The 26980-nt window shown below is 42.8% G+C and overlaps 1 protein-coding gene across 9 annotated transcripts in view; it reads left to right on the plus strand.

The window, feature by feature from the left end:
• Positions 1–26980, plus strand: part of NRXN1 (neurexin 1) — a 1679151-nt gene that overhangs the window by 636294 nt on the left and 1015877 nt on the right. For all 9 annotated transcript variants that reach the window (XM_040430258.1, XM_040430259.1, XM_040430265.1 and 6 more), the window contains one exon: positions 24803–25104. In XM_040430258.1, the coding sequence (XP_040286192.1) occupies positions 24803–25104 (302 nt within the window). The remainder of the gene's footprint in view (positions 1–24802; positions 25105–26980) is intronic.

The raw sequence follows: 26980 nt of genomic DNA on the forward strand, positions 1-26980 counted from the left end.
AAAAGTCCCTTTAAGGACTATAGTTGTATCTGGCAGCAATATATATTTTTAGTGCAACCTGCGCTAAATAGCTTGCAATTGTTTGGCCGCTGCAGACAGCGACATTATCTGCGCTACATCTCCTGTCTAACGTGTGCGCAGCCTAAAAATATCTGTGACATCCAGTGTACTTTTTCTGTAGACGGTGTCCGCTGCAGACAGTTACATTACCTGCACTACATCTCCTGTATAACGTTTGCGTATTCAAAATATCAGTGACATTCAGTCTCATTTTTTTGCTGCTGGTGGCAGCGAGATTACCTGCGCTACATATCCAGTATAATGTTAGCGCATCCTAAATATGAGTGACATTCATTCAGTGTAATTTTTTATTAGGCGGTGGTGACAGAGACATTACTTGCGCTATTCCTCCTGTTTAACGTATACGCATCCTAAATATCAGTGACATTCATTCAGTGTAATTTTTTATTAGGCGGTGGTGACAGCGACAATACTTGCGCTATACCTCCTGTTTAACATGTGCACATCCTAAAAATATCTGTCACATTCTGTGTACTTTATTTGCGCATACACTTACAAAACCTGCGCTACTGTACGTGTGACATACTTGCAAGCATATATACCATTTAATATGCGCAAGGCGAGCAATAAGGGAGCAATAAGGGACAGGGAAGTGGCCGTGCTGCTGATGGTACACGCAGAAGCCGTGGCCCTGGGCCCGGTGAAACTTTTCCTGCTGCCAGAGCACAAGAACCAACTCATCCACAATACCTAGCTTCATGTCCCAGTTTGCAGGGCGGCACAGGACACCACTCTTGAAGTCATACCAGTGCGACCAGGTGGTCGGTTGGATTGCAGCAGATAATGCTTCCAGTCGGTTAAGCACCACCCTGTTTTCCACAAAGTCCAGTCTCAGTAGCGAAGAGTCTGTTCAACAAAATCCTCACCCTGATACTCCTTCCACCCACCATGGAGAGTCTTGGCAAACAAGTGATCCCACACTCCAAGGTTCCGAGGAGCTGTTTTCATCGCCATTCCTTAATTTGAGCCTCTCGCCAAGCCCGCTTGAAGAGGGACATTAGAAGCCCTTATTCCCAAACTCTGGAGCATCCACAGTCAGAAGAAGATGACGGTGGGGGGCGTGGCCGGTCGGCGATGTAGGAAGACGTGCGCGCTTGAGCTCCCGGGCAGCGCCTGCTTAAATCCAACTTTATTCTGTGGCTGCAGTGATTTAAACAGCCGAGCACCATCACAATACCGAGGGAGATCTCCCCACTATCCCTGGCCACCATGACTCGTTCGGGCAGGAAGGATAAAGAGGCAGCGGGACCGACCCCAGTGAAGCAACATGGTGCGACCTCTTCGCTTAAGGCGGCGGAGGTAGCGGCACGCCTGGAACAGTATGCTCATGTGCCCCCCTCTAAAGAGACCCCCATACCGGAGGACAGTTTGCCCGGAGTCCTGGCAGCACAAGCAGTGACTTCGGCCGCTCATGATGCAGAGGGAGACTCCTGCTCCCAAGATGGCGGATCCCACGTGGAGGAGCTAAAGGCAAGTGACGGGGGCCCCCTACCGAATATAATTCACTATGTAGGGCCCAAATACAGCCCCCTGCCCCCATGCTTCCACTGCTGTCTAATCCTACCACCAAGGAAATTTATACAGCCGTGCACCAATGTAGTGCAGCCTTGATGACCCTTAATTACATCTATTGGGTCCCTCCAAGAGAATGTGTCCCTTATTAGACAGGACATCAGGAAAGTTAATGAGAGAATTGCTGAAGCAGAGGGATGCGTATCCCACCTGGAAGACCAGGTCCCCCCTATGAAATGTGATCTGGCTAAAGTAATCCATAATATCACCCTTCTAATAAATAAAACAGAGGACTTTGAAAATAGATCACGCCGAAAAAACCTTTGCATAGTGGGAGTCCCGAAAAAATCCGAAGGATCCAATGCTGTCCATTTCTTTGAGGACTGGTTCAGGAAGATATTTGGAAAGGACTCTCTTTCCCCCCTCTTTGCTATAGAGAGGGCGCACAGAGTGCCGTCTCGTCCACCACCACCGGGAGGTCCTCCTAGACCAATGCTAATGAGTATTCTACACTTTCAACATAGAGATGCCATTCTCCTCAAAGCAAGGGAACATCAGAACCTATTTATAGATGGACAAAGAGTCTCCATATTCCCTGACTTCTCAGCGGAGGTACAGAAACGGCGAGCACGGTTCCTGGATGTTAAAAAGCGACTACGCTCACAAAATATACAATATTCCATGCTATACCCCTCAAAGCTGCAGATAATGTTTAAAGGAAAGACATATTTTTTCGAATCCCTGGAGGAAGCCAGCCACTGGGTTGAACAAATGGAATCCTTGTCTTCTGAAAGATATGAGAACGACTGATAGACTGGGAAATGCCATGCCTGGGACTATTCCGGAGACCTCATGGAAGACTCTGGGGACGGCTGGATAAGTATAATGTTTAATGCTTGTTATGAGCCTATTCTTACACGATTACTACCGTGCCCCGGAGTAGTAATTTGGTGCTATCCAATAACACTGACTTTAATGCTCATACCTGTACTATTGTTAATTGTTTTGTTGACAGACCAAGAGTTAACTAAGTCACTATGCTACTTGCGGCCCTCTTTTATTGCTGCCCGGGTCTCTACTATTGAGATCTGGTGCGTAAATACACCCTGTACAGAATTATTAGGCAAATGAGTATTTTGACCACATCATCCTCTTTATGCATGTTGTCTTACTCCAAGCTGTATAGGCTCGAAAGCCTACTACCAATTAAGCATATTAGGTGATGTGCATCTCTGTAATGAGAAGGGGTGTGGTCTAATGACATCAAAACCCTATATAAGGTGTGCATAATTATTAGGCAACTTCCTTTCCTTTGGCAAAATGGGTCAAAAGAAGGACTTGACAGGCTCAGAAAAGTCAAAAATAGTGAGATATCTTGCAGAGGGATGCAGCACTCTTAAAATTGCAAAGCTTCTGAAGCGTGATCATCGAACAATCAAGCGTTTCATTCAAAATAGTCAACAGGGTCGCAAGAAGCGTGTGGAAAAACCAAGGCGCAAAATAACTGCCCATGAACTGAGAAAAGTCAAGCGTGCAGCTGCCAAGATGCCACTTGCCACCAGTTTGGCCATATTTCAGAGCTGCAACATCACTGGAGTGCCCAAAAGCACAAGGTGTGCAATACTCAGAGACATGGCCAAGGTAAGAAAGGCTGAAAGACGACCACCACTGAACAAGACACACAAGCTGAAACGTCAAGACTGGGCCAAGAAATATCTCAAGACTGATTTTTCTAAGGTTTTATGGACTGATGAAATGAGAGTGAGTCTTGATGGGCCAGATGGATGGGCCCGTGGCTGGATTGGTAAAGGGCAGAGAGCTCCAGTCCGACTCAGACGCCAGCAAGGTGGAGGTGGAGTACTGGTTTGGGCTGGTATCATCAAAGATGAGCTTGTGGGGCCTTTTCGGGTTGAGGATGGAGTCAAGCTCAACTCCCAGTCCTACTGCCAGTTTCTGGAAGACACCTTCTTCAAGCAGTGGTACAGGAAGAAGTCTGCATCCTTCAAGAAAAACATGATTTTCATGCAGGACAATGCTCCATCACACGCGTCCAAGTACTCCACAGCGTGGCTGGCAAGAAAGGGTATAAAAGAAGAAAATCTAATGACATGGCCTCCTTGTTCACCTGATCTGAACCCCATTGAGAACCTGTGGTCCATAATCAAATGTGAGATTTACAAGGAGGGAAAACAGTACACCTCTCTGAACAGTGTCTGGGAGGCTGTGGTTGCTGCTGCACGCAATGTTGATGGTGAACAGATCAAAACACTGACAGAATCCATGGATGGCAGGCTTTTGAGTGTCCTTGCAAAGAAAGGTGGCTATATTGGTCACTGATTTGTTTTTGTTTTGTTTTTGAATGTCAGAAATGTATATTTGTGAATGTTGAGATGTTATATTGGTTTCACTGGTAAAAATAAATAATTGAAATGGGTATATATTTGTTTTTTGTTAAGTTGCCTAATAATTATGCACAGTAATAGTCACCTGCACACACAGCGATCCCCCTAAAATAGCTAAAACTAAAAACAAACTAAAAACTACTTCCAAAAATATTCAGCTTTGATATTAATGAGTTTTTTGGGTTCATTGAGAACATGGTTGTTGTTCAATAATAAAATTAATCCTCAAAAATACAACTTGCCTAATAATTCTGCACTCCCTGTACAGATGTGTTACCGCTTCCTATGTTATGGGTCACAGGAACCTTTCTTCTGCCTCAGGTCCTGTTTGGGGACCATCAAAAGTTTGTTCCTTTATAGGAATTATGTTTACGGTTTATTGGGGGTTATGATCCACAGAGAGATAATATATGTTATTACTCTTATGCCATACGGTGACTGCTTTATATGGGTGCCTGGACCGCCCTTTCTCTTATGCTTTTTACGGAGTGATGGTGGATAAAACTCACGTTTTGGCATGTTAGAGGCCTGGGAGATCCCTCTAAACGTCAGGCGGTTTTTATGGCTGTTCAGAAGTACCAGCCAGCCATAGTGTTCCTCACTGAGACTCACTTATCTAAACAATCCCACAGGCTGCTTCATAAACTATGGATCTCGCAGGCCTTCCATTCCACTTTCTCTACGCACGCTAGAGGGGTTAGTGTCCTGGTTCATAGAGCCATTCCCTTTGAGTGCAACTCTAGCAAAATTTATACTGAAGGCCTATATGTCTGTCTGCACTGTTCTATTTTTGGGGTACAATTTCTTCTAATTTCCATATATATATGACCGCCATACTCCACTGGTGTAATAAAAGAAGTAATGAAATGGATAGTGCATATCATGATGATGGATGACTTTAATAAATATTTGGAACCTTCTCTGGATAAGTTCCCACCACCTAATGATCTAACACATGCTGGGGAAACCACATTGGCAAAGTTACTCAGAGAACTGGACCTGCACGACCTGTGGAGAATTAGATTCCCTCAAGAACGACAGTACTTCTGCTTCTCTGCGTCCCATAATTCTTTGTCCAGAATAGATCCCTGGAGGCATTGCCATATACCTCTGTTATTGAATATTTACCGCAGCGCCTCTCGGATCATTCTCCCATACACATAGAATTGAGATTTAAAAACGACGAGGGGCGTTGTGGTTCAGCACTCTGGAAACTCAACCCTTTTTGGATACATTTGTTAGACGAGGAAGATCCCATGACAGAATATATAAGGGAATTTTTCAATTTTAATATAGGGTCAACACCCATGGGAATAGTTTGGGATACCATGAAAGCATACGTGAGAGGTCTTTATATCCAGAAAATTAATAGATGTAAAATTAAAACTAGGGAACTAATTAAAGCTATACAGCAGGAAGTGACAAGGAGTGAACAGGTATACAGTTGCAAGAAAAAGTATGTGAACCCTTTGGAATGATATGGATTTCTGCACAAATTGGTCATAAAATGTGATCTGATCTTCATCTAAGTCACAACAATAGACAATCACAGTCTGCTTAAACTAATAACACACAAAGAATTAAATGTTACCATGTTTTTATTGAACACACCATGTAAACATTCACAGTGCAGGTGGAAAAAGTATGTGAACCCTTGGATTTAATAACTGGTTGAACCTGCTTTGGCAGCAATAACTTCAACCAAACGTTTTACTGTAGTTGCAGATCAGACATGCACAACGGTCAGGAGTAATTCTTGACCATTCCTCTTTGCAGAACTGTTTCAGTTCAGCAATATTTTCGGGATGTCTGGTGTGAATCGCTTTCTTGAGGTCATGCCACAGCATCTCAATCGGGTTGAGGTCAGGACTCTGACTGGGCCACTCCAGAAGGCATATTTTCTTCTGTTTAAGCCATTCTGTTGTTGATTTACTTCTATGCTTTGGGTCGTTGTCCTGTTGCAACACCCATCTTTGTTGAGCTTCAGCTGGTAGAGAGATGGCCTTAAGTTCTCTTTCAAAATGTCTTGATAAACTTGGGAATTCATTTTTCCTTTGATGATAGCAATCCATCTAGGCGCTGATGCAGTAAAGCAGCCCCAAACCATGATGCCCCCACCACCATACTTCACAGTTGGGATGAGGTTTTGATGTTGGTGTGCTGTGCCTCTTTTTCTCCACACATAGTGTTGTGTGTTTCTTCCAAACAACTCAACTTTGGTTTCATCTGTCCACAGATTATTTTGCCAGTACTGCTGTGGAACATCCAGGTGCTCTTGTGCAAACTGTAAACATGCAGCAATGTTTTTTTTGGACAGCAATGGCTTCCTCTGTGGTATCCTCCCATGAAATCTATTCTTGTTTAGTGTTTTAAGTATCGTAGATTCGCTAGTAGAGATGTTAGCATATGCCAGAGACTTTTGTAAGTATTTAGCTGACACTCTAGGATTCTTCTTCACCTCATTGAGCAGTTTGCGCTGTGCTATTGAAGTCATCTTTACAGGACGGCCACTCCTAGGGAGAGTAGCAGCAGTACTGAACTTTCTACATTTATAGACAATTTGTCTTACCGTGGACTGATGAACAGCAAGGCTTTTGGGGATACTTTTAAAACCCTTTCCAGCTTTATGCAAGTCAACAATTCTTAATCATAGGTCTTCTGAGAGCTCTTTTGTGAGAGGCATCATTCACATCAGGCAATGCTTCTTGTGAAAAGCAAACCCAGAACTGGTGTGTGTTTTTTATAGGGCAGGGAAACTGTAACCAACACCTCCAATCTCATCTCATTGATTGGACTCCAGTTGGCTGACACCTCGCTCCAATTAGCTCTTGGCGATGTCATTAGTCTAGGGGTTCATATACTTTTTCCACCTGCACTGTGAATGTTTACATGGTGTGTTCAATAAAAACATGGTAACATTTAATTCTTTGTGTGTTATTAGTTTAAGCAGACTGTGATTGTCTATTGTTGTGACTTAGATGAAGATTAGATCACATTTTATGACCAATTTGTGCAGAAATCCATATCATTCCAAAGGGTTCACATACTTTTTCTTGCAACTGTATGTAAGCACGCCCTCCCAGCAGACTGCAGCCGTATGGAAAGAAGCGCAATCCAAACTTACAGATCATCTGCTACATATAGCGGACAATAAACGGTTCTTCACTAAACAAAAATACTTTGAGGCAGGAGAGAGTACGGGTAGTCTGCTGGCTAGGTTGGTCCGGTCACAGGAGGGTTCATCCAGAGTAGCAGCAATCAGAACCACAGATGGAGAACTTTCTGTGGAAAGTTCAGCAATCCTGGATACATTTCACAACTTTTATAAGGATTTATACTCCTCCAAATTGCTTATGGGAAGAGATGATATTAAAAATTGTCTTAGCCAAATATATATCCCTAAATTATCCCTAGAATCGGCCGCATATCTGGATGAGCCCATTAAACTGGAGGAACTTGAAATTGCTTTAAGCTCTCTTCCTAATGAAAAGGCTCCGGGGTCGAATGTATTACTAGGGGAATTCTTTAAACAATACAGGGACTGTCTCCTTCCACACCTCCTGGAGACCTTTAATGATGTGCTACGAATTGGAAAGCTTCCTGCTTCTATGAGAGAGGCGATAGTGGTGGTTATCCCAAAGCCCAATAAGGACCCAGTTAAACCTGACTCGTACAGACCTATTTCTCTCCTACCTACTGATGTAAAATTGCTAGCTAAATTACTGGCCAACTGGCTTAATAAGGAAATTACTCCTTTAATACACAAGGATCAGGCTGGATTTATGCCAGATAGAAGCACGGCCAATAATCTCCGTCGACTGTTTTTGAATCTACAGAGACCGTTAATTACGGGGGGATGCCATGCAATAATATCCTTAGACGCAGCCAAGGCTTTTGACAGTGTGGAATGGGAATACCTGTGGGAAGTCTTGGATTCCATGGGATTGGGGTGGGGTTTTATCTCCTGGGTCAAATTACTGTATAATTCCCCATTAGCAAGGATTAGAGTGAGCGAACGGGCTACTCTCCAAACATTTTCCTTTACATAGAGGCACACGGCAGGGTTGTCCCTTGTCCCCCCTCCTATTTGCGATAGCAATGGAGCCCTTGGCCTGCCTTCTACGAAATTCTCCACATTGGAAGGGATTTCCAATAGGCCCCCAGGAAGAAAGAGTCTCGTTATACGCAGATGATCTATTATTATATGTGGGAGACCTGCAGAAGTCCATTGATCCAATTGTAAAGGAGATTGTTGATTTTGGGACATTTTCTGGGCTTAAAATAAACTTGGACAAGTCCACAATTCTCCCCTTAGATCCCACCCCAACACAATTAGATTTTGCCCGTATACCCCTGCAACTGACCACCCACTTCAAATATTTAGGCGTAATGATATCACCAGTACCAGCCGAATACATAAAACTGAATTTAGAGCCACTAATCGCTAAATTTGTAGTCAAAACTAATGTTTGGTGTAAGCTGCCCCTTAAGGTAATTGGCCGCTGTAATCTAATTAAAATTATATTCATGCCACAATTATTATATATATATATTACATAACTCCCCGGTATGGGTCCCACAGAGAATATTCTACAAAATTCAGGGGATTTTTAGATCACTGATTTGGACAAAAAAGCAACCGAGAATCCGCATAGAGACATTCCAAAAATGTAAGGAAGAAGGCGGTTTGTCCCTCCCGAACCTGTGGTCCTACTTTATGGCTGCACAATTGCAACATGTTAGGGGTTGGATTAGAACACGTGAATTAGACTCCTCGGATGAGATAGTTGCTCATAGTATGAAGCAAAATGCACCTATTGCTTCGATTGAAGTGAGCAGCATCCTCTAGGCAGAAAACTTCCCACGATTTCCCTTATAATATAACCAAAGTTTGGTCAAAATTCAAGGAACTGGCAAATTTAACAAGTCTTAGCGAGAATACGCCATTATGGCGGAATCCCCAATTGCCAGAGATATTCAGACTAGAAGGCTTTTCCCCATGGGAGGAGAGGGGCATATTATTTTTGGGCCAAATTCAATCTCAAGGACTGTTCAAATCTTTTACTCTGCTTCAGGAAGAATTTGGCCTACCCAAGACGGCATTTTTTCAATTTCTACAATTGAGACATGCTTGTCATACACAATTTCCGAAGGGTATGGTGGTTGTCACCCCCCTTCCTGTGGTGAAACAGCTATGGAGGGCAGGTCCACAAAAGGTCTGATATTGCGACTATATAAATTTATACTTGATGCCAATGCCTCCTCAACTCCCTTGGTGGTAAAAGGAAAATGGGAAAAGGATATAGGAACAATATCTCAAGAACAATGGACTGACGTTCTGGCTTTAACAACTAGTCTTACATTGAATGAATCCCAGAGGCTGTCCCAGCTATATCTAATACACAGAGTGTATAGAACCCCAAAATTTCTATTCAAAATAGGCGCTCGACCGGACTCCTCATGCCCTCGCTGTGGAGAAATAGAAGCAACACTGCTTCATATGGTTTGGAACTGCCAAAAATGTAAGAGATTTTGGGAAGATATACGTGAAATCATAACCGTTACTACCCAGATACGATTGCCTAATGATCCAAGGGTCTGTGCATTGGATATTCTAGAATCTTCAGAAATAGACGATAAACTGTCATTGTGCATTTATAGAATGCTGTTCCAGGCGAGGGTTTTACTTGCTAAATACTGGATAAGAAGTAATCTGCCCAACAAACAGGAATATATAAATAGGATGAATACAGTTTTACGCCTCGAAAGGGGAGTCTATGTCAAGAGAAAATGTCCCAACAAATTCCTGTTGATATGGAGAGGCTGGGTGGAGAACGGGAGTTTAGTTTCTGCGGCTCTATCAAGAGATTGCATACGAGGGCAATTTTCCCTATTGGGCCAGATATCTTAGCACATGCTGTTGAATAGGGGACGTCGTTAGACCACTTTAATTTCAGCTCTCATTGAAATGGCCTTACTGAGACTAAATTAATAGAGGAATAAAGGTACTGCAACTGTCTCTCTGTTGGATCAAGTAAAGGGGGGAGGGGGGGTTGGTTAAATGTTATACAATAATCTAACATTAATTCTGCAATGTCCTGTATCCTTATAATAACATATATCTGTCTTTGTGTTCTGTACTTCGATGCTTTCATGTTATTAGGCGACAGCCTCATTATGTTGGAAAGACTCTAATGTATGGACTGACAAGATATTTATTGATGTATACAACATTTTTATTTTGTTAATACCTTTATTGAAAATCAATAAAAATGATTTTGATTAAAAAAAGATGACCATGGGGAACAGCAATTAGTGTTTCACAAGGTGGATGATGATGATGAGACACAGTTGCCAATAAGTCAACCTCAATTAGTGTCTCAAGAGGTTCATGATTAGGATGAGACACAGTTGTCAATAACTGAGGTTGTTGTTAGGTCAACCAGTCAGGAGGATGACCAGAGTGAGAAAGTGGAAGAGGAGGTGCTGGACGATGAAGTCACTGAACCCAACCTGGGAAGGTGGCAAGCCAAGCGAGGACAGCAGTACAGAGGGGGAGGGATCCGCAGCACTACAACAGGCTGGAAGAGGCAGTGGGATGGCAAAAGGGAGAAGGCGGGTCACACCAAACAGGCCTGCAACTGTTCCCCGGAGCACCACCTTGCGGCAATCTCCCTTGCCAAGGGGTAGGTTTTTCACAGTCTGGCGCTTTTTTAAAGAAAGTGTGGACGATAAAAGAATTGTCATTTGCAACCTGTGCCATACCAAAATGAGCAGGGACAGCAACACTAGCAACCTCACCACCACCAGCATGATCCGCCACATGGCATCAAAGCACCCTAATAGGTAGGCCGAACGCCTGGGTCCACAACCAGTGTCTGCAGGTCACACCACTGGCTCCTCTGCCCCTATGTTACGTGCTGGCCAATCCATTGTCCAAGACGCAGGCCCAGATGCCTCCCACTATGCACCTGGACCTTTGCAAGCACCATCAGCTACAGATGTCTATACCCCAGACCTTTGAACGAAAGTGCAATTACCCAGCCACCCACCAACCCACAGACCATAGCACTAAATGCACACCTTTCCAAATTGCTGGCCCTGAATATGTTGCCATTTAGGCTTGTAGACACTGAGGCTTTCCACAGCATGATGACGGCGGCTGTCCCGCGGTACTCTGTCCCCAGCCGCCAATATTTTTCAAGGTGTGCAGTCCCAGCCCTAAACCAGCATGTGTCCCGTAACATCACCCGTGCCCTGACCAACTGTCACGCTGGACAGGATGCAAAATACAACAGAAATCCAAAAACAAGTGTCTAGGCCAGAAGCTGGGGATAATGGTCACCTCCTTACAAATCCCTACCAGCTCTCCCTAGACTTCTGTGCCCACGTTCAGACCCTAGAGCTGGGAATAAACGTGCCCCCGTGCCTAAAGCTGAAGATTCCCTAAAATCCTTAAGATGGTGACAGGGGGAAAGAGACAGCTTGCTTCCTCAGACCTGGAGGAGGCAGGCGTCTCTCTAACAGCCTGGACAGAACACACACAAGAAAACAAAACCAACTTATCTTGTCACAGAGCAGATACAGCAAATCCTTCTTTCCTTCCTTCCTTCCTTCCACTGAGCAAGATAGAAGCTATAACCCGCACAGAACACTGAGAAGGGGCATAATTTAAACGCATACAAACGACCCCACGCAGTGCACCTGAAGGGAGGCGGATACAGCTCAACTTCAAAACAAAAACAAAAAACTACACACGTGCTGGCAGACCTCCGCACATAACCTGAGCAGGGCATGACAGTACCCCCTTTCTACGGGTGATCTCCGGACACCCCGGCCCAACTTTATCCGGGTGAGATCTGTAAAAAGCCCTCACCAGTTTGCTGGCACTAACATCCACAGCCAGAACCCACATTCTCTCCTCAGGGCCGTATCCCCTCCAGTGTACCAGGTACTGAAGGGGACCCCGAAGAACCCGTGAGTTGAGAACCCTAGAGATCTCGAACTCTAAATTTCCATCAACCAGAACAGGGGGAGGAGGCAATGGCGATGGTTCCACTGGTTTCACATATTTCATAAGTAAAGACCTGTGGAACACATCGTGGATCCTCCAGATCTGCGGAAGATCCAGACGAAACGCCACTGGATTGATCACCACAGATATTTTGTAAGGTCCAATAAATCTTCGACCCAGTTTCCAAGATGGTACTTTCAGTTTAATATTTTTAGTAGATAACCACACCAGATCACCCACACACAGGTCCGGACCAGTCATACGTCTCTTTTCAGCCATTCGCTTGTACCTCTCACCCATTCTCTCCAAATTCACTTGAATCTTCTGCCAGATAGAGGACAAGGCAGAAGAAAATCTCTCCTCCTCTGGCATCCCAGAGGAACTAGTCTCAGAAAAGGTACCAAACTGAGGATGAAAACTGTATGTGCCAAAAAATGCCGACTTACCGGTGGACTCCTGCCTACTGTTATTCAAAGCAAACTCTGCTAGTGATAAGAATGAGGACCAGTCCTCCTGATTTTCAGCCACAAAGCACCTCAAGTAGGTCTCCAGGTTTTGATTAGTACGCTCTGTCTGACCATTCGACTGCGGATGAAAAGCCGAAGAGAACGAAAGTTTGATACCAAGACGAGAGCAGAACGCCCTCCAAAATCTGGAAACAAACTGCGTGCCCCTATCAGAAACCACATCCGAGGAAATGCCATGTAATTTCACGATGTTATCCACAAAAACGTGAGCAAGAGTCTTAGCATTGGGCAGACTAGCTAACGATACAAAGTGAGCCATTTTACTGAAACAGGCAACAACCACCAAAATCACGTTTTTCCCAGAGGAACTCGGCAGATCAGTAATAAAGTCCATAGACAAGTGCGTCCAAGGACGAGATGGAATGGACAAAGGAAGAAGTGAACCAGAAGGTCGAGTGTGAGCAACCTTTGCCCGTGCACAGGTCTCACAAGCTGCTACATAATCCTCAACACTCTTACGTAACCCGGGCCACCAGAACCTCCGGGAAATCAGATCAAAGGTGGACTTGCCACCAGGATGTCCCGCAAGGACAGTATCTTGATGTTCCTTGAATACCTTGTATCGCAATCCAACAGGAACAAACAACCTTCCTGGGGGACAAGAATCCGGAGCCTCCTCTTGGGCTCCCAATACCTCCATCTCCAACTCGGGGTACAGAGCGGAAGCAACCACCCCATCAGCCAAAATCGGAGCAGGATCCTCTGAATCACCTCCCCCAGGAAAACTACGAGACAATGCATCCGCCCTGACGTTTTTAACCCCCGGGCGAAAAGTTGAACCTAGTAAAGAACAGTGACCATCTAGCCTGTCTAGGATTCAGACGCTTGGCAGTTTGCAGGCAAGCCAAGTTCTTATGATCAGTATATACAGTAACGGGATGAGACACCCCCTCCAACCAGTGACGCCATTCCTCAAAGGCCAATTTGATGGGCAGCAATTCCCTATCTCCTACATCATAATTCCTCTCGGCGACCGAGAGCTTCTTAGAAAAAAAAGCACATGGACGCCACTTGCCAGGAGATGAACCCTGTGACAACACAGCTCCATCCCCAACCTCTGATGCATCCACCTCCACCACGAATGGCTGAGACACATCGGGCTGCATCAGAATGGGAGCAGACGCAAAACATTCCTTAATTGCCGAAAAGGCCTACAATGCCTCATCCGACCAGACAGAGAAGTCGACGCCTTTCTTAGTCATATCGGTCAGGGGTCTTACAATGGTAGAGTAGTTCAAGATAAATTTTCTATAATAATTGGTAAACCCCAAAAACCACATCAAAGCTTTCTGATTCTCCGGTCGGTCCCATTCCAGAGCCGCCCTGACCATTTCGGGGTCCATACGAAAACCAGAGTCAGAAAGCAGGTAACCCAGAAACGGAAGTAAATACACATTTCTCCAATTTAGCATACAATTTATTCTCCCGAAGGATCGACAAAACCTGTCTCACGTGATCCTGATGAGTCTTCAGATCAGGAGAGTAAATTAGAATGTCATCCAAGTAAATTACAATGAACCTTCCCACAAAATGATGGAAAATGTCATTGACAAATCGCTGAAACACTGCTGGTGCGTTAGTTAACCCAAAAGGCATAACCAGAAATGACCCTTGTGTGTTAAAGGCCGTTTTCCACTCGTCGCAGTTATTGGGAAGGTCCACTTAACGACTGACACATGGACAAGTGCTTTTAGCCAGGGACGCTACATTTCCATGACGGCACACTGATAGAACGTTGTGGAGGCCGGAAGCAAGTCATACCCTGGGGTGGCACAGGTGCTACCAACGCCAAGGATTGCGGGCCCTACTTCCATCAGGGTTTCTGCCGCAACCTACGTTAGTGGCTGCAACCCCTCCTCCTCCACTTCCACCTCTGTATTATCATCTTGCAGCACCAGTCAGACATCAGTCAGTAGCTGGAAGCAGTGTAGCACTGCAGTGGGGAAGCAGCAACAGGCCGTGCTTAAACTGATCTGCTTAGGTGAAAAACAGCACACCACTGCAGAGCTGTGACAGGGGATAAAGGCCAGACTGAGCTGTGGCTCTCGCCACTCAACCTACAACCAGGCATGGTTGTGTCTGATAAAAGCCGTAACTTGGTGGCGGCTTTGGAGCTCGGCAAGCTCACACACATACCATGCCTAGCCCACGTGTTCAACCTAGTAGTTCAGCTTTTTCTCAAAACCTACCCCAACTTGCCTGAGCTACTGGTGAAGGTGAGTCGCGTGTGTGCACATTTACGCAAGTCATCGACAGCTTCCACCGGTCTGGCAACGCTGCAGCAGCGCTTGCAATTTCCAGCTTACTGAATGTTGTGCGACATGAGCACGTGCTGGAACTCCAACTTCCACATGTTGGCCAGGTTTTGTGAGCAGCAGAGAGCAGTAGTGGAATACGAGCTGCAACATGGTCGCTGCCTTTCCAGTCAGCTTTGGCTCTTCACAAGCGACGAGTGAGCATTGATGTCTGACCTCTGTGAGGTTTTACACAACTTTGAGGAATTAACACAGATGGTGAGCGGCGATAACGCTATTATCAGCATAACCATCCCACTTCTGTGTCTACTCAAACGCTCGCTGCTCACAATTAAGGCGGACGCTTTTCATGTGGAAGAGTTGAAAATGGGGGAAGACATTACACAGAGTGATAGCCAGACCACCCTCCGTTCATTTCCCCAGCGCAAATTGGATGATGAGGAGTAGGAGGAGGAGCAGGAGATGGTTTCCTCTGCTACAGAGGGTAGTACCAATGGAAGTTTTATTCCATCTGTTCAGCGTGGATGGGTAGAAGAGGAGGAAGAGGATGAGGAGATTGAGAGTCATCCTTCTGATGAGGACAGCAAAGTCTTGTCTGTTGGGACTCTGGCACACATGGCTGACTTTTTGTTAGGCTGCCTTTCCCGTGACCATCGCGTTGTACGCATTTTGGCCAACACCGAATACTGGTTGTTCACCCTTCTCAACCCCCGCTACAAAGAAAACTTCTCATCTCTCATTCCTGTGGTGGAGAGGACGAGCAAAATGGTGCAATACCAGAAGGTCCTTGTGGAAAAATGGCTCCAAAAATTTCCAGCTGACTATGCTGGCTGCAGAGTACATAGTTCCTTGGCCAATCGAGGAGGGGAGTCGAGGGGAACACACAGCAGTTCCAACAGAGGCAGGGCAACACTCTCCAAGGCCTCGGACAGTTTTATGACACCCCGCCAGCACCCTCAACCTGACTCGCGGCCTAGTGTCGCAAGGAGGGAAACATTTTGGAAGATGGTGAAGGAGTACGTAGCAGACCATGTCAGCATCCTTAGTGATCCCTGTGTGCTTTACAACTATTGGGTGTCCAAGCTGTACACGTGGCATGAACTGGCGCTTTACATCTTGGAGGTGCTGGCCTGCCCCACCGCCAGCATTTTGTCAGAGCTTGTATTTAGTGCTGCTGGGGGCATAATAACTGATAAGCGCATTCGCCTGTCAACTGAAAATGCTGACCATTTGACTCTTATAAAAATGAACAAGGTCTGGATTGCCGCTGACTTCTTTACTCCACCAGAGGAAAGCGGCTGTACATAAAGGCCCTCTAAATGTGTCTTTTATGGTGTATTGAATACACTGTATCCCATGCAACCCTTCCACCACTAAAAAGGGTATATGGTTCAATCTCCCTTTTCTCGTCCTCCTCCTCCAATATCAATATGCTTATTAGGCTGCCCTCTCTCCTAATATTTTAGAGGATCAGCTCAGCAGCGGGCCCTCACCCATAATGTTTTAGAGGGTCCCCAGAAGGCCCTCACGCATAATGTTTTTGAGGGTCACCAGCAGGCCCTCAACCATAATATTTTAAAGGGTCAGATCAGCAGCAAACCCTCACCCCTAAATTTTTAGATGGTCAGCTCGGCATTAGGCCCTCGCCCACAATTTTTTTAGATGGTCAGCTCGGCAGCAGGCCCTCGCCCACAAAAGTTTTTAAATGGTCAGCTCGGCAGCAGGCCCTTACCCACAAAGTTTTTTAGATGGTCACTTCGGCACCAGGCCCTCGCCCACAAAATTTTTTAGATGGTCAACTCAGCAGCAGGCCCTCGCCCACAAAATTTTCAATCATAATTTTTCAAGGGTGGTATGTTGCCCTCCTTTATGTGATATATAGGTTTATCGGAGTGCCTCTTCCTTGTAATTTTTGCCAGCACTTTCACTTTTTATACAAGTAAATATACAGGAAAGAATGTTTCCTAACAAATTTTCCTCTAATATCGATTTTATCTTCGGTTTTGTGCGTATTATTGTCAGTCTGTAAAAGTGGCGTACTACTCGGACAACATCGTTCCCAGCAGTGATCTGGGAGTCCAAGATGCATCCAGGCATCCTCCCCATGCTGTTCCTGAACCATTTCAGTGGTGTTGCCATCAATTTCTGACCTTTTACTATAAACCAGACACCCTCCCCTCTTCAGAGCAGGGGGTGCCTTGTTTAATGCTCGGGTTCTCCCATTATCTTCCATTGTGCTCGGGTGCACGGTAGAGAACCTGAGCATCCCGAGGTGTTCTACTCGAGCACCCCAACAGCCGAGCACTTTGGTGCACGACCAACACCAATGAGCACCTATTGACTGGAGAATGACAGGATTTGAGAAAGTAACAAGGTTTAGCCCAATGCGAGAAACATGCATTTACCTGACCAAGAATGTATGATGTACAAACATTATTGTTTATTTATCATTCCCCAACTCCTTTTTTGCGTCGAAGGGCATCTGTCAGCAGATTTGTACCTATGAAACTGGCTGACCTGTTACATGTGCACTTGGCAGCTGAAGACATCTGTGTTGGTCCCATGTTCATATGTGCCCACATTGCTGACAAAAATAATGTTGTAATATATGCAGTTGAGCTTCTAGGAGCAATGGGAGCTTTGCACTATAGGCTCCGCACTTTCTGAAACTGCCGCTCCCTTTGCACTCCGATTGATAGGGCCAGACATAGGCATCATGATATTTTCATTGCCTGGTCCTTTCATTAAAAGTGCAGAGGGAGCAGAGACTATAGAAGTAACGCCCCTGTTGCTCTTAGGGACTCACATACACTGCGTGCAGAATTATTAGGCAAATGAGTATTTTGACCACATCATCCTCTTTATGCATGTTGTCTTACTCCAAGCTGTATAGGCTCGAAAGCCTACTACCAATTAAGCATATTAGGTTATGTGCATCTCTGTAATGAGAAGGGGTGTGGTCTAATGACATCAACACCCTATATTAGGTGTGCATAATTATTAGGCAACTTCCTTTCCTTTGGCAAAATGGGTCAAAAGAAGGACTTGACAGGCTCAGAAAAGTCAAAAATAGTGAGATATCTTGCAGAGGGATGCAGCACTCTTAAAATTGCAAAGCTTCTGAAGCGTGATCATCGAACAATCAAGCGTTTCATTCAAAATAGTCAACAGGGTCGCAAGAAGCGTGTGGAAAAACCAAGGCGCAAAATAACTGCCCATGAACTGAGAAAAGTCAAGCGTGCAGCTGCCAAGATGCCACTTGCCACCAGTTTGGCCATATTTCAGAGCTGCAACATCACTGGAGTGCCCAAAAGCACAAGGTGTGCAATACTCCGAGACATGGCCAAGGTAAGAAAGGCTGAAAGACGACCACCACTGAACAAGACACACAAGCTGAAACGTCAAGACTGGGCCAAGAAATATCTCAAGACTGATTTTTCTAAGGTTTTATGGACTGATGAAATGAGAGTGAGTCTTGATGGGCCAGATGGATGGGCCCGTGGCTGGATTGGTAAAGGGCAGAGAGCTCCAGTCCGACTCAGACGCCAGCAAGGTGGAGGTGGAGTACTGGTTTGGGCTGGTATCATCAAAGATGAGCTTGTGGGGCCTTTTCGGGTTGAGGATGGAGTCAAGCTCAACTCCCAGTCCTACTGCCAGTTTCTGGAAGACACCTTCTTCAAGCAGTGGTACAGGAAGAAGTCTGCATCCTTCAAGAAAAACATGATTTTCATGCAGGACAATGCTCCATCACACGCGTCCAAGTACTCCACAGCGTGGCTGGCAAGAAAGGGTATAAAAGAAGAAAATCTAATGACATGGCCTCCTTGTTCACCTGATCTGAACCCCACTGAGAACCTGTGGTCCATCATCAAATGTGAGATTTACAAGGAGGGAAAACAGTACACCTCTCTGAACAGTGTCTGGGAGGCGGTGGTTGCTGCTGCACGCAATGTTGATGGTGAACAGATCAAAACACTGACAGAATCCATGGATGGCAGGCTTTTGAGTGTCCTTGCAAAGAAAGGTGGCTATATTGGTCACTGATTTGTTTTTGTTTTGTTTTTGAATGTCAGAAATGTATATTTGTGAATGTTGAGATGTTATATTGGTTTCACTGGTAAAAATAAATAATTGAAATGGGTATATATTTGTTTTTTGTTAAGTTGCCTAATAATTATGCACAGTAATAGTCACCTGCACACACAGATATCCCCCTAAAATAGCTAAAACTAAAAACAAACTAAATACTACTTCCAAAAATATTCAGCTTTGATATTAATGAGTTTTTTGGGTTCATTGAGAACATGGTTGTTGTTCAATAATAAAATTAATCCTCAAAAATACAACTTGCCTAATAATTCTGCACTCCCTGTATATTAAAACTTCATTTTTCTTAGCAATTAAAACTTCATTTTTTTCAGCAATGCAGGCACATATGAACATTGGACAAACACAGATGCCTTCAGGTGACAAGCCCACATGTAACAGGTCAGCCAGTTTCATAGGTACAAATCTGCGGACAGAAGCCATTAAAAAAGTTGCAAAACCACAAATTTGAGACTTTTCATACAATATTAAGACTTTTTCAGTGGCAACTATTATTTTTACACCTCCCTCGCCAATTCCCGAAATGAGAGCGTGAAGAGGATGGGGTGTGGGTAGGGCCATCAACCATTGCACATTCACAACAGAAACTGACATAAATAATGACTGAAATATTTTGTAGATTTCAGACTGGCCCATACGGTGTAGCACAGTATGACACATTAATTATATCAGGATTGGTGGGTGTCCCAGTCAGAAATCGGACCCCTCTGATCATTATGTGACGGCATATTCTAGCATTCTTTCAATATTCCATCACTTTGAGGGAAAACCTCTCTTAAAGGTCTACTTGAAAATAGATTATATTTAATGGGGTAGTCTAGAAAGAGAGGCTTTCTGGAACAATACAGTACATAAATGTGCATTTTATGCACCCACTAATGTTTTGATTTAAAAAAGTCTTCTGTTTCATCACTGATCACTTCTTGGTTAGTCCCTGGAAGGCATATACACAATGCTTCTTTGGGTCACGACTCACATGCTGTACCTAGTGATAATGCATAGAGTAATTGAGCTCTAAAACATTGTGGTCATGTGATGACCACAAAACATGATGTCACCATGGACATCCAGTTTCCTTATTGTTACAAGCTCATTGTCGATTCATCATCTATGTGTCACTGGCCACGCCAGGGATCAGTGAAGACCTGAGGTTCACCCACACCATTGTCCCTAACTACATGCATAATCCGTCCTAGATGACAGTCCACAACTAGACGATTCTCCCTTCTTAACTAGTTGCTTGGACTTAAATGGAGATAGGTAGCCAGTAGAAAATAATAAACATATTGACAGACCGACCAACAAAACTGACCACTCATCTGGATCAAAACCAGAATAGACATAACAGAACCAAGTCAGCATACAAATATCATAAACTGTACCATGCCGAGGGGTCAATACCAGGAGAGTCCATGAAACCAGAGTGCATGTCAAAACCAGAAATGATACCAAGCCAGGGTCAATACCAGGAGAGTCAGTAGAGCCAAAATCAGAATCCAAAATCAGGGTTAGAGGAATGGCCGCACTTCCTGGTCACATGACATGCCCAGCGTCACGTGACCAGTGATGTTAGTGCGCCTGACATGAGAGCACCAGTCCTGATTGGCCAGGGCTCCTTCACAGGGAGATCCATCCACCCTAGCTACCAGACAACGGCAACACTGCAGAGGATCAAGTCTGCCGGCGCTAGACGTAACACTATGGATCAGTAGTCAGAAACAGATAGAACTGTTCTTTTCCAGTGGTTAGTTGGAAGAATGGTAATATCTTTCCCTAGATACTACAAACATAATTCTATGTACTTAGAAATATCAGACATCAGACCGCAGACACTGTTTTTTGTGATCATTTATTATTAAGGGTCAGTTTGCCGGCCTACTATTGGAAGCAGTCAAAATTGCTCTAAATTCTCAACCATATTCGTCTAAATACAATACATCATCTATAATTTCAGTACCGTGATTTGGAGACCATTTACAAAAAAATCTAACTTTAATGAAACTTCATCAGTGTCATAGTACAATGGGGGATAATACTAATAATGATTTCACTTTGAAAACTTCCACCGGGAAGGTGCTTGAAGCTGAGCCTGTCTGCGGCTACCGGGCTGATCTGATCTTCAGTGACATATGAAGCTGCCTTTTATAGAAGGTGCAGACATGCTGAATTGGCTTTTTTATTCGCTTTCTCAAGGAAAATACCATTAGCTCACAAGATTTAGCCTTGAATACTTAAGGAAGGCGTGATACATACAAACTGTTAACCTTCTTAAAAGCTTTTTCCAATCTTTTCTAAGCCCTGGAGAAGCTGATTTTACTCAGGCTCGGTCATTCACAGTAAAATGATTCCTTTGAGTTGCCTATAATTATAGCGTGCGGTAAGCAGGTATTTCCGACGTAAGCTCTTTGACTTGCCCGTATTATATTGGTCAAACTGAGCCTGGTCGTCTTAATTTTAAGATGAAAAGTTACCTTTGTGCCATTGTTTTGCTGGCTTTGTGTAAAATAAGTGAAAATGATTCCCCTTTCTTAAGGAAAGATAATGGACAATTTTTCATGATATGAAAGGTTATAGAGCCAATATATCAATGCACTGGGTAAGTGCAACGTCCTAGCACAATAGGCCTGTAAAGAAAAGAAAATGTAAGGCTTTGCAGTGCAGAGAGTTTACTTGCAAGATCATCCAAGGTCTGATTTTTTCTTTTTTTTTCTTTAATAGTCTGTGAGCCTCACACTGCAAAGATGGTTCAGATTCCTATTTTATACTGTCCTCATTGTCTAGCATGAGAACACGCCAGGTTATCTTGTGTGAGGCAATTTTCTGTGCAAAAAATAAGGAATTAAGTAATAGTATAGTAAGGTCTCCACTATATATATATATATAAAAAAAAAAGATGACTGGAGTCTAGTATTCAATCTAAACTGAAGTTAAAGTGAGGTTCCATCTTGGAATCACTTTAAGGCATTGTAGATTTTTTATTTTTGTGGAGTTGTAAAAATGTATAACATAGCATTGGAATAAAACTTGGACTTCTTTTACATCAGCCTTTTGGCTTTCCGGTTTTGAAATCCAACAGATGATCTTAAAACCGGGCCAAATGATTACGTTTTGCCCCCATTCATTGTTAATCAGTTCCATTTTGTAAATCAAAAGCTGTGGTTTTGTGTCCGGTCTACGAAACGGAACAAACCAGATCTGGCATGAAAATCAATGTAAGTCAATGGAGCCAGAGATGTTTTAATTCATTACCGAAAAAAAAGATTTTAATGCCGGATCTGGTTTGTTCCATTTCAATTTAATACAACTGCATACGAACAGAACGGATGCATAGTGATGTATTAAATGAAGCGGATGCATTTTATTCAGGTTATGAGATCCTCTGCCGGATAACGCAGATGTGAAAGTAACCTTACTTATTTTACAAGTGAAGCGTCACTATTGGCTGTGGATCTTCCCCTTTATTTCTCTTTTCTCTGATGTCGCTCTATATTTATCTACTGTATCTAAATTTTGTAGATGGAATCACAGTAATATACACATTGGGAAAGATTTTCTAAGCTAAACATGCTAGAATTCTGGCTAAATTTACATCAAAAACTGGTGTACATTAGTGATGAGCGGCAGGGGCTATATTCAAATTTGCGATATTTCACTAATATTTTGTAGAATATTCGTCATATATTCACGAATTTAGAGAATTTGTGAATATTTTATTGAATTGAAAAATCGGCAATGTAAAAATTGCGTATTTTGAATTCGTAACGCGAAGTACAGGCGTGGGTCACTTTGGTTACATTTTTCAAGCTGGCATAAGTTTCCTGAGACTGGAGAAAATGGTTGGCATGGCAGAAGATTAGAATAGCTTTATATGCAGATAGAGTCAGTGCTCCAATATATTCACGATTGCGATAATCGGCAGTGATTAGAATATTTTTTTGCACTACGTGCAACTTCACATTTTAGCGGGTATTGTTGTGAACTTGACATTGCTTCCTTCTCATTGGCCCACAAGCATGAAGCAGGTAGGAATCATGTGTTCAGATGGAAAAAAATGACGAATATTCGATATAACGAATATATAGCACTATATTCTAAATATTTGCGAATTCTCGAAGTGTCGATATTCGCGATAAAAATTTGCTATTCGTGCTTAACACTAGTGTACATGCCATGCGCCAAATGTATTATGTTTTAAACACTTTTTGCTCCTTTAATGTGTTTTCAAATCCGAAAAATTGTACCAAAAGTTTTGCACAAAATATTTTTCTAATAGTCAGTTTTCTACATTTAGTTTTCGAAGCCAAAACCAGGAAAGAATAAAAAAAAAAAAAAGGATAAGTCATATTGGTCATTTATATTTTCTCTTCTTTTATGATCCATTCCTTATCTTGGCTTCCAAAACTGCGTGCAGAAGCCCAACCATGTGGCCATAACCTAAGTCATCCTAGAGGAAGTACTGTATACAGAAGAAAAAAGGCCCAGCTTTACAGATTTATGCAGGGACACACTTTTCTCTGACTCCATACCAACTATTAGTTGGCTTACTTTGAGATACATTTTTAAGCTAGAAATGTCCCATGAAGCTCCACCCACTTTTACTAAGTCCTATCCACTCATTGAGCATGTTGGAAAAAAGTATAGAAAGGCTAGATGTGCCAAATTGCACAATTTTATGCCACTTTTCTAGACATATTTTTTTGCAACAGAAACATAAATAAGTCAGGGCCAAAAAAGTTTACATTTTTACCAAATTGAAGCAAAATCTATCATTGTAAACCCTGTAATAAATTTGACCCATCTCCTGCTTGCCTGGTCTAGTTATAAACTGTCTAAATTTCTTACAGTATTAATAAATAATGCAATTATTATAACAGAAGTAAATAAAATATGTTTGTACATTTTGGGCATTAACAAAATGTGCATATTAGTATATAGATGTATTCTTTAAGTTATTGTCAACTTAAGGGTACTTTCACACTAGCGTTTTTCTTTTCCGGCGCTGAGTTCCGTCCTAGGGGCTCAAATCCGGAAAAGAACTGATCAGTTTTATCCCCATGCATTCTGAATGGAGAGTAATTTGTTCAGGATGCATCAGGATGTCTTCAGTTCAGTCTTTTTGAGTGTGCAAAGCAGTAATCAAAGCAAAAGGTGGCTACTTTGAATAACCTAGAATATGACATATTTTCAGTTGTTTCACACTTGTTTGTTATGTATAAAATTCCACATGTGTTACTTCATAGTTTTGATGCCTTCATAGTCATGAAAATAAATAAAACTCTTTGAATGAGAAGGTGTGTCCAAACTTTTGGTCTGTACTGTATATATAGAATAGTCTAGTTTAAATATCGGCTTGCATTGTTAATCAGATTTTTAAAAGAATAACTTTATGTTTTAATGCAAAGATGATGATGATGATAATTATTATTTTTATTATTATTATTATTATTATTATTATTATTATTATTATTATTAGTAGTAGTATAATAATGAGGCTCAAACAAAATTCTATACCTCATCCCTATTATACTCAATGTTAACCTGTGCATTTTTTAAGCAACTGAATAAGGTGAAAGTGATGCTAAGCTGCTGAAGTTATATTTTAATTTTCTTTTAATGATCTCATGCATAAAAATAATAAGCGAACTGTACCATGAACTGGTTGTTAAAAGTACAGTGCAATTTGAACCTGTATGTGGATGTGATATTTGCTTAGTTGCTTAAACCATTTATGCAATTGGCAGTGCGTTTAACATAACATGTCAGTTGCATTGAAAATGGATGTTGTTATGTGTTTCAGAGTGAAGAGGTTTTCTTAAATTTTTTTGCCTTTCTTAAGCAAAGCAGTTAATGACTGACTATAATCAAATTCTTTAGATGTGACATACATGCATTCTTGTTTTTCAGGAAAGGAAGAGTACATCGCCACATTTAAAGGGTCTGAGTATTTCTGCTATGACTTATCGCAAAACCCTATTCAAAGCAGCAGTGATGAAATCACATTGTCGTTTAAAACCCTTCAGAGGAACGGACTGATGCTTCACACAGGAAAATCGGCAGATTATGTCAATCTGGCCTTGAAAAATGGAGCCGTCTCTTTGGTCATTAATTTGGGGTCAGGGGCCTTTGAGGCCTTGGTGGAACCAGTGAATGGAAAGTTTAATGACAATAACTGGCATGATGTGAAAGTAACAAGAAATCTGCGTCAGGTAACAGTAAAATGAATGAAAAAGTTATTCATTTTGTTTTCAACACAGCTAGGTAAAAATGTTCTCAAGATTAAATATACTAATAGATATTTGTTAAGATTCAATAAACTTGAGCAGGGGCAGACCTAGAAAATACCAAGGGCCATACATGAGGGAAGCATTAATAGACAGGTAACATACAGTCAGGTCCATAAATATTAGGACATCGACACAATTCTAACATTTTTGGCTCTATACACCACCACAATGGATTTGAAATGAAACGAACAAGATGTGCTTTAACTGCAGACTATCAGCTTTAATTTGAGGGCATTTACATCCAAATCAGGTGAACGGTGTAGGAATTACAACAGTTTGCATACGTGCCTCCCACTTGTTAAGGAACCAAAAGTAATGGGACAGAATAATAATCATAAATCAAACTTTCACTTTTTAATACTTGGTTGCAAATCCTTTGCAGTCAATTACAGCCTGAAGTCTGGAATGCATAGACATCACCAGACACTGGGTTTCATCCCTGGTGATGCTCTGCCAGGCCTCTACTGCAACTGTCTTCAGTTTCTGTTTGTTCTTGGGGCATTTTCCCTTCAGTTTTGTCTTCAGCAAGTGAAATGCATGCACAATCGTATTCAGGTCAGGTGATTGACTTGGCCATTGGATAACATTCCACTTATTTCCCTTAAAAACCTTTTTGGTTGCTTTTGCAGTATGCTTTGGGTCATTGTCCATCTGCACTGTGAAGCGCCGTCCAATGAGTTCTGAAGCATTTGGCTGAATATGAGCAGATAATATTGCCCGAAACACTTCAGAATTCATCCTGCTGCTTTTGTCAACAGTCACATCATCAATAAATACAAGATAACCAGTTCCATTGGCAGCCATACATCCCCACACCATGACACTACCACCACCATGCTTCACTGATGAGGTGGTATGCTTAGGATCATGAACAGTTCCTTTCCTTCTCCATACTGTTCTCTTCCCATCACTCTGGTACAAGTTGATCTTGGTCTCATCTGTCCATAGGATGTTGTTCCAGAACTGTGAAGGCTTTTTTAGATGTCATTTGGCAAACTCTAATCTGGCCTTCCTGTTTTTGAGGCTCACCAATGGTTTACATCTTGTGGTGAACCCTCTGTATTCACTCTGGTGAAGTCTTCTCTTGATTGTTGACTTTGACACACATACACCTACCTCCTGGAGAGTGTTCTTGATCTGGCCAACTGTTGTGAAGGGTGTTTTCTTCACCAGGGAAAGAATTCTTTGGTCATCCACCTCAGTTGTTTTTCATGGTTTTCCCGGTCTTTTGGTGTTGCTGAGCTCACCGATGCGTTTCTTCTTTTTAAGAATGTTCCAAACAGTTGTTTTGACCACGCCTAATGTTTTTTTTATCTCTCTGATGGGTTTATTTTGTTTTTTTCAGCCTAATGATGGCTTGCTTCACGCATAGTGACAGCTCTTTGGATCTCATCTTGAGAGTTGACAGCAACAGATTCCAAATGCAAATATCACACTTGAAATGAACTCTGGACCTTTTATCTGCTCATTGTAATTGGGATAATGAGGGAATAACACACACCTGGCCATGGAACAGCTGAGAAGCCAATTGTCCCATTACTTTTGGTTCCTTAACAAGTGGGAGGCACATATGCAAACTGTTGTAATTCCTACACCGTTCACCTGATTTGGATGTAAATACCCTCAAATTAAAGCTGACAGTCTGCAGTTAAAGCACATCTTGTTTGTTTCTTTTCAAATCCATTGTGGTTGTGTATAGAGCCAAAAATGTTAGAATTTTGTCGATGTCCCAATATTTATGGACATTACTGTATATATTTGGTAAATGTAGTGTGTTGTTGAGTACTTTTTAGGATAT

Source organism: Bufo bufo, chromosome 4 (genome assembly GCF_905171765.1).
Source record: "Bufo bufo chromosome 4, aBufBuf1.1, whole genome shotgun sequence".
Classification (NCBI taxonomy): Eukaryota; Metazoa; Chordata; class Amphibia; order Anura; family Bufonidae; genus Bufo; species Bufo bufo.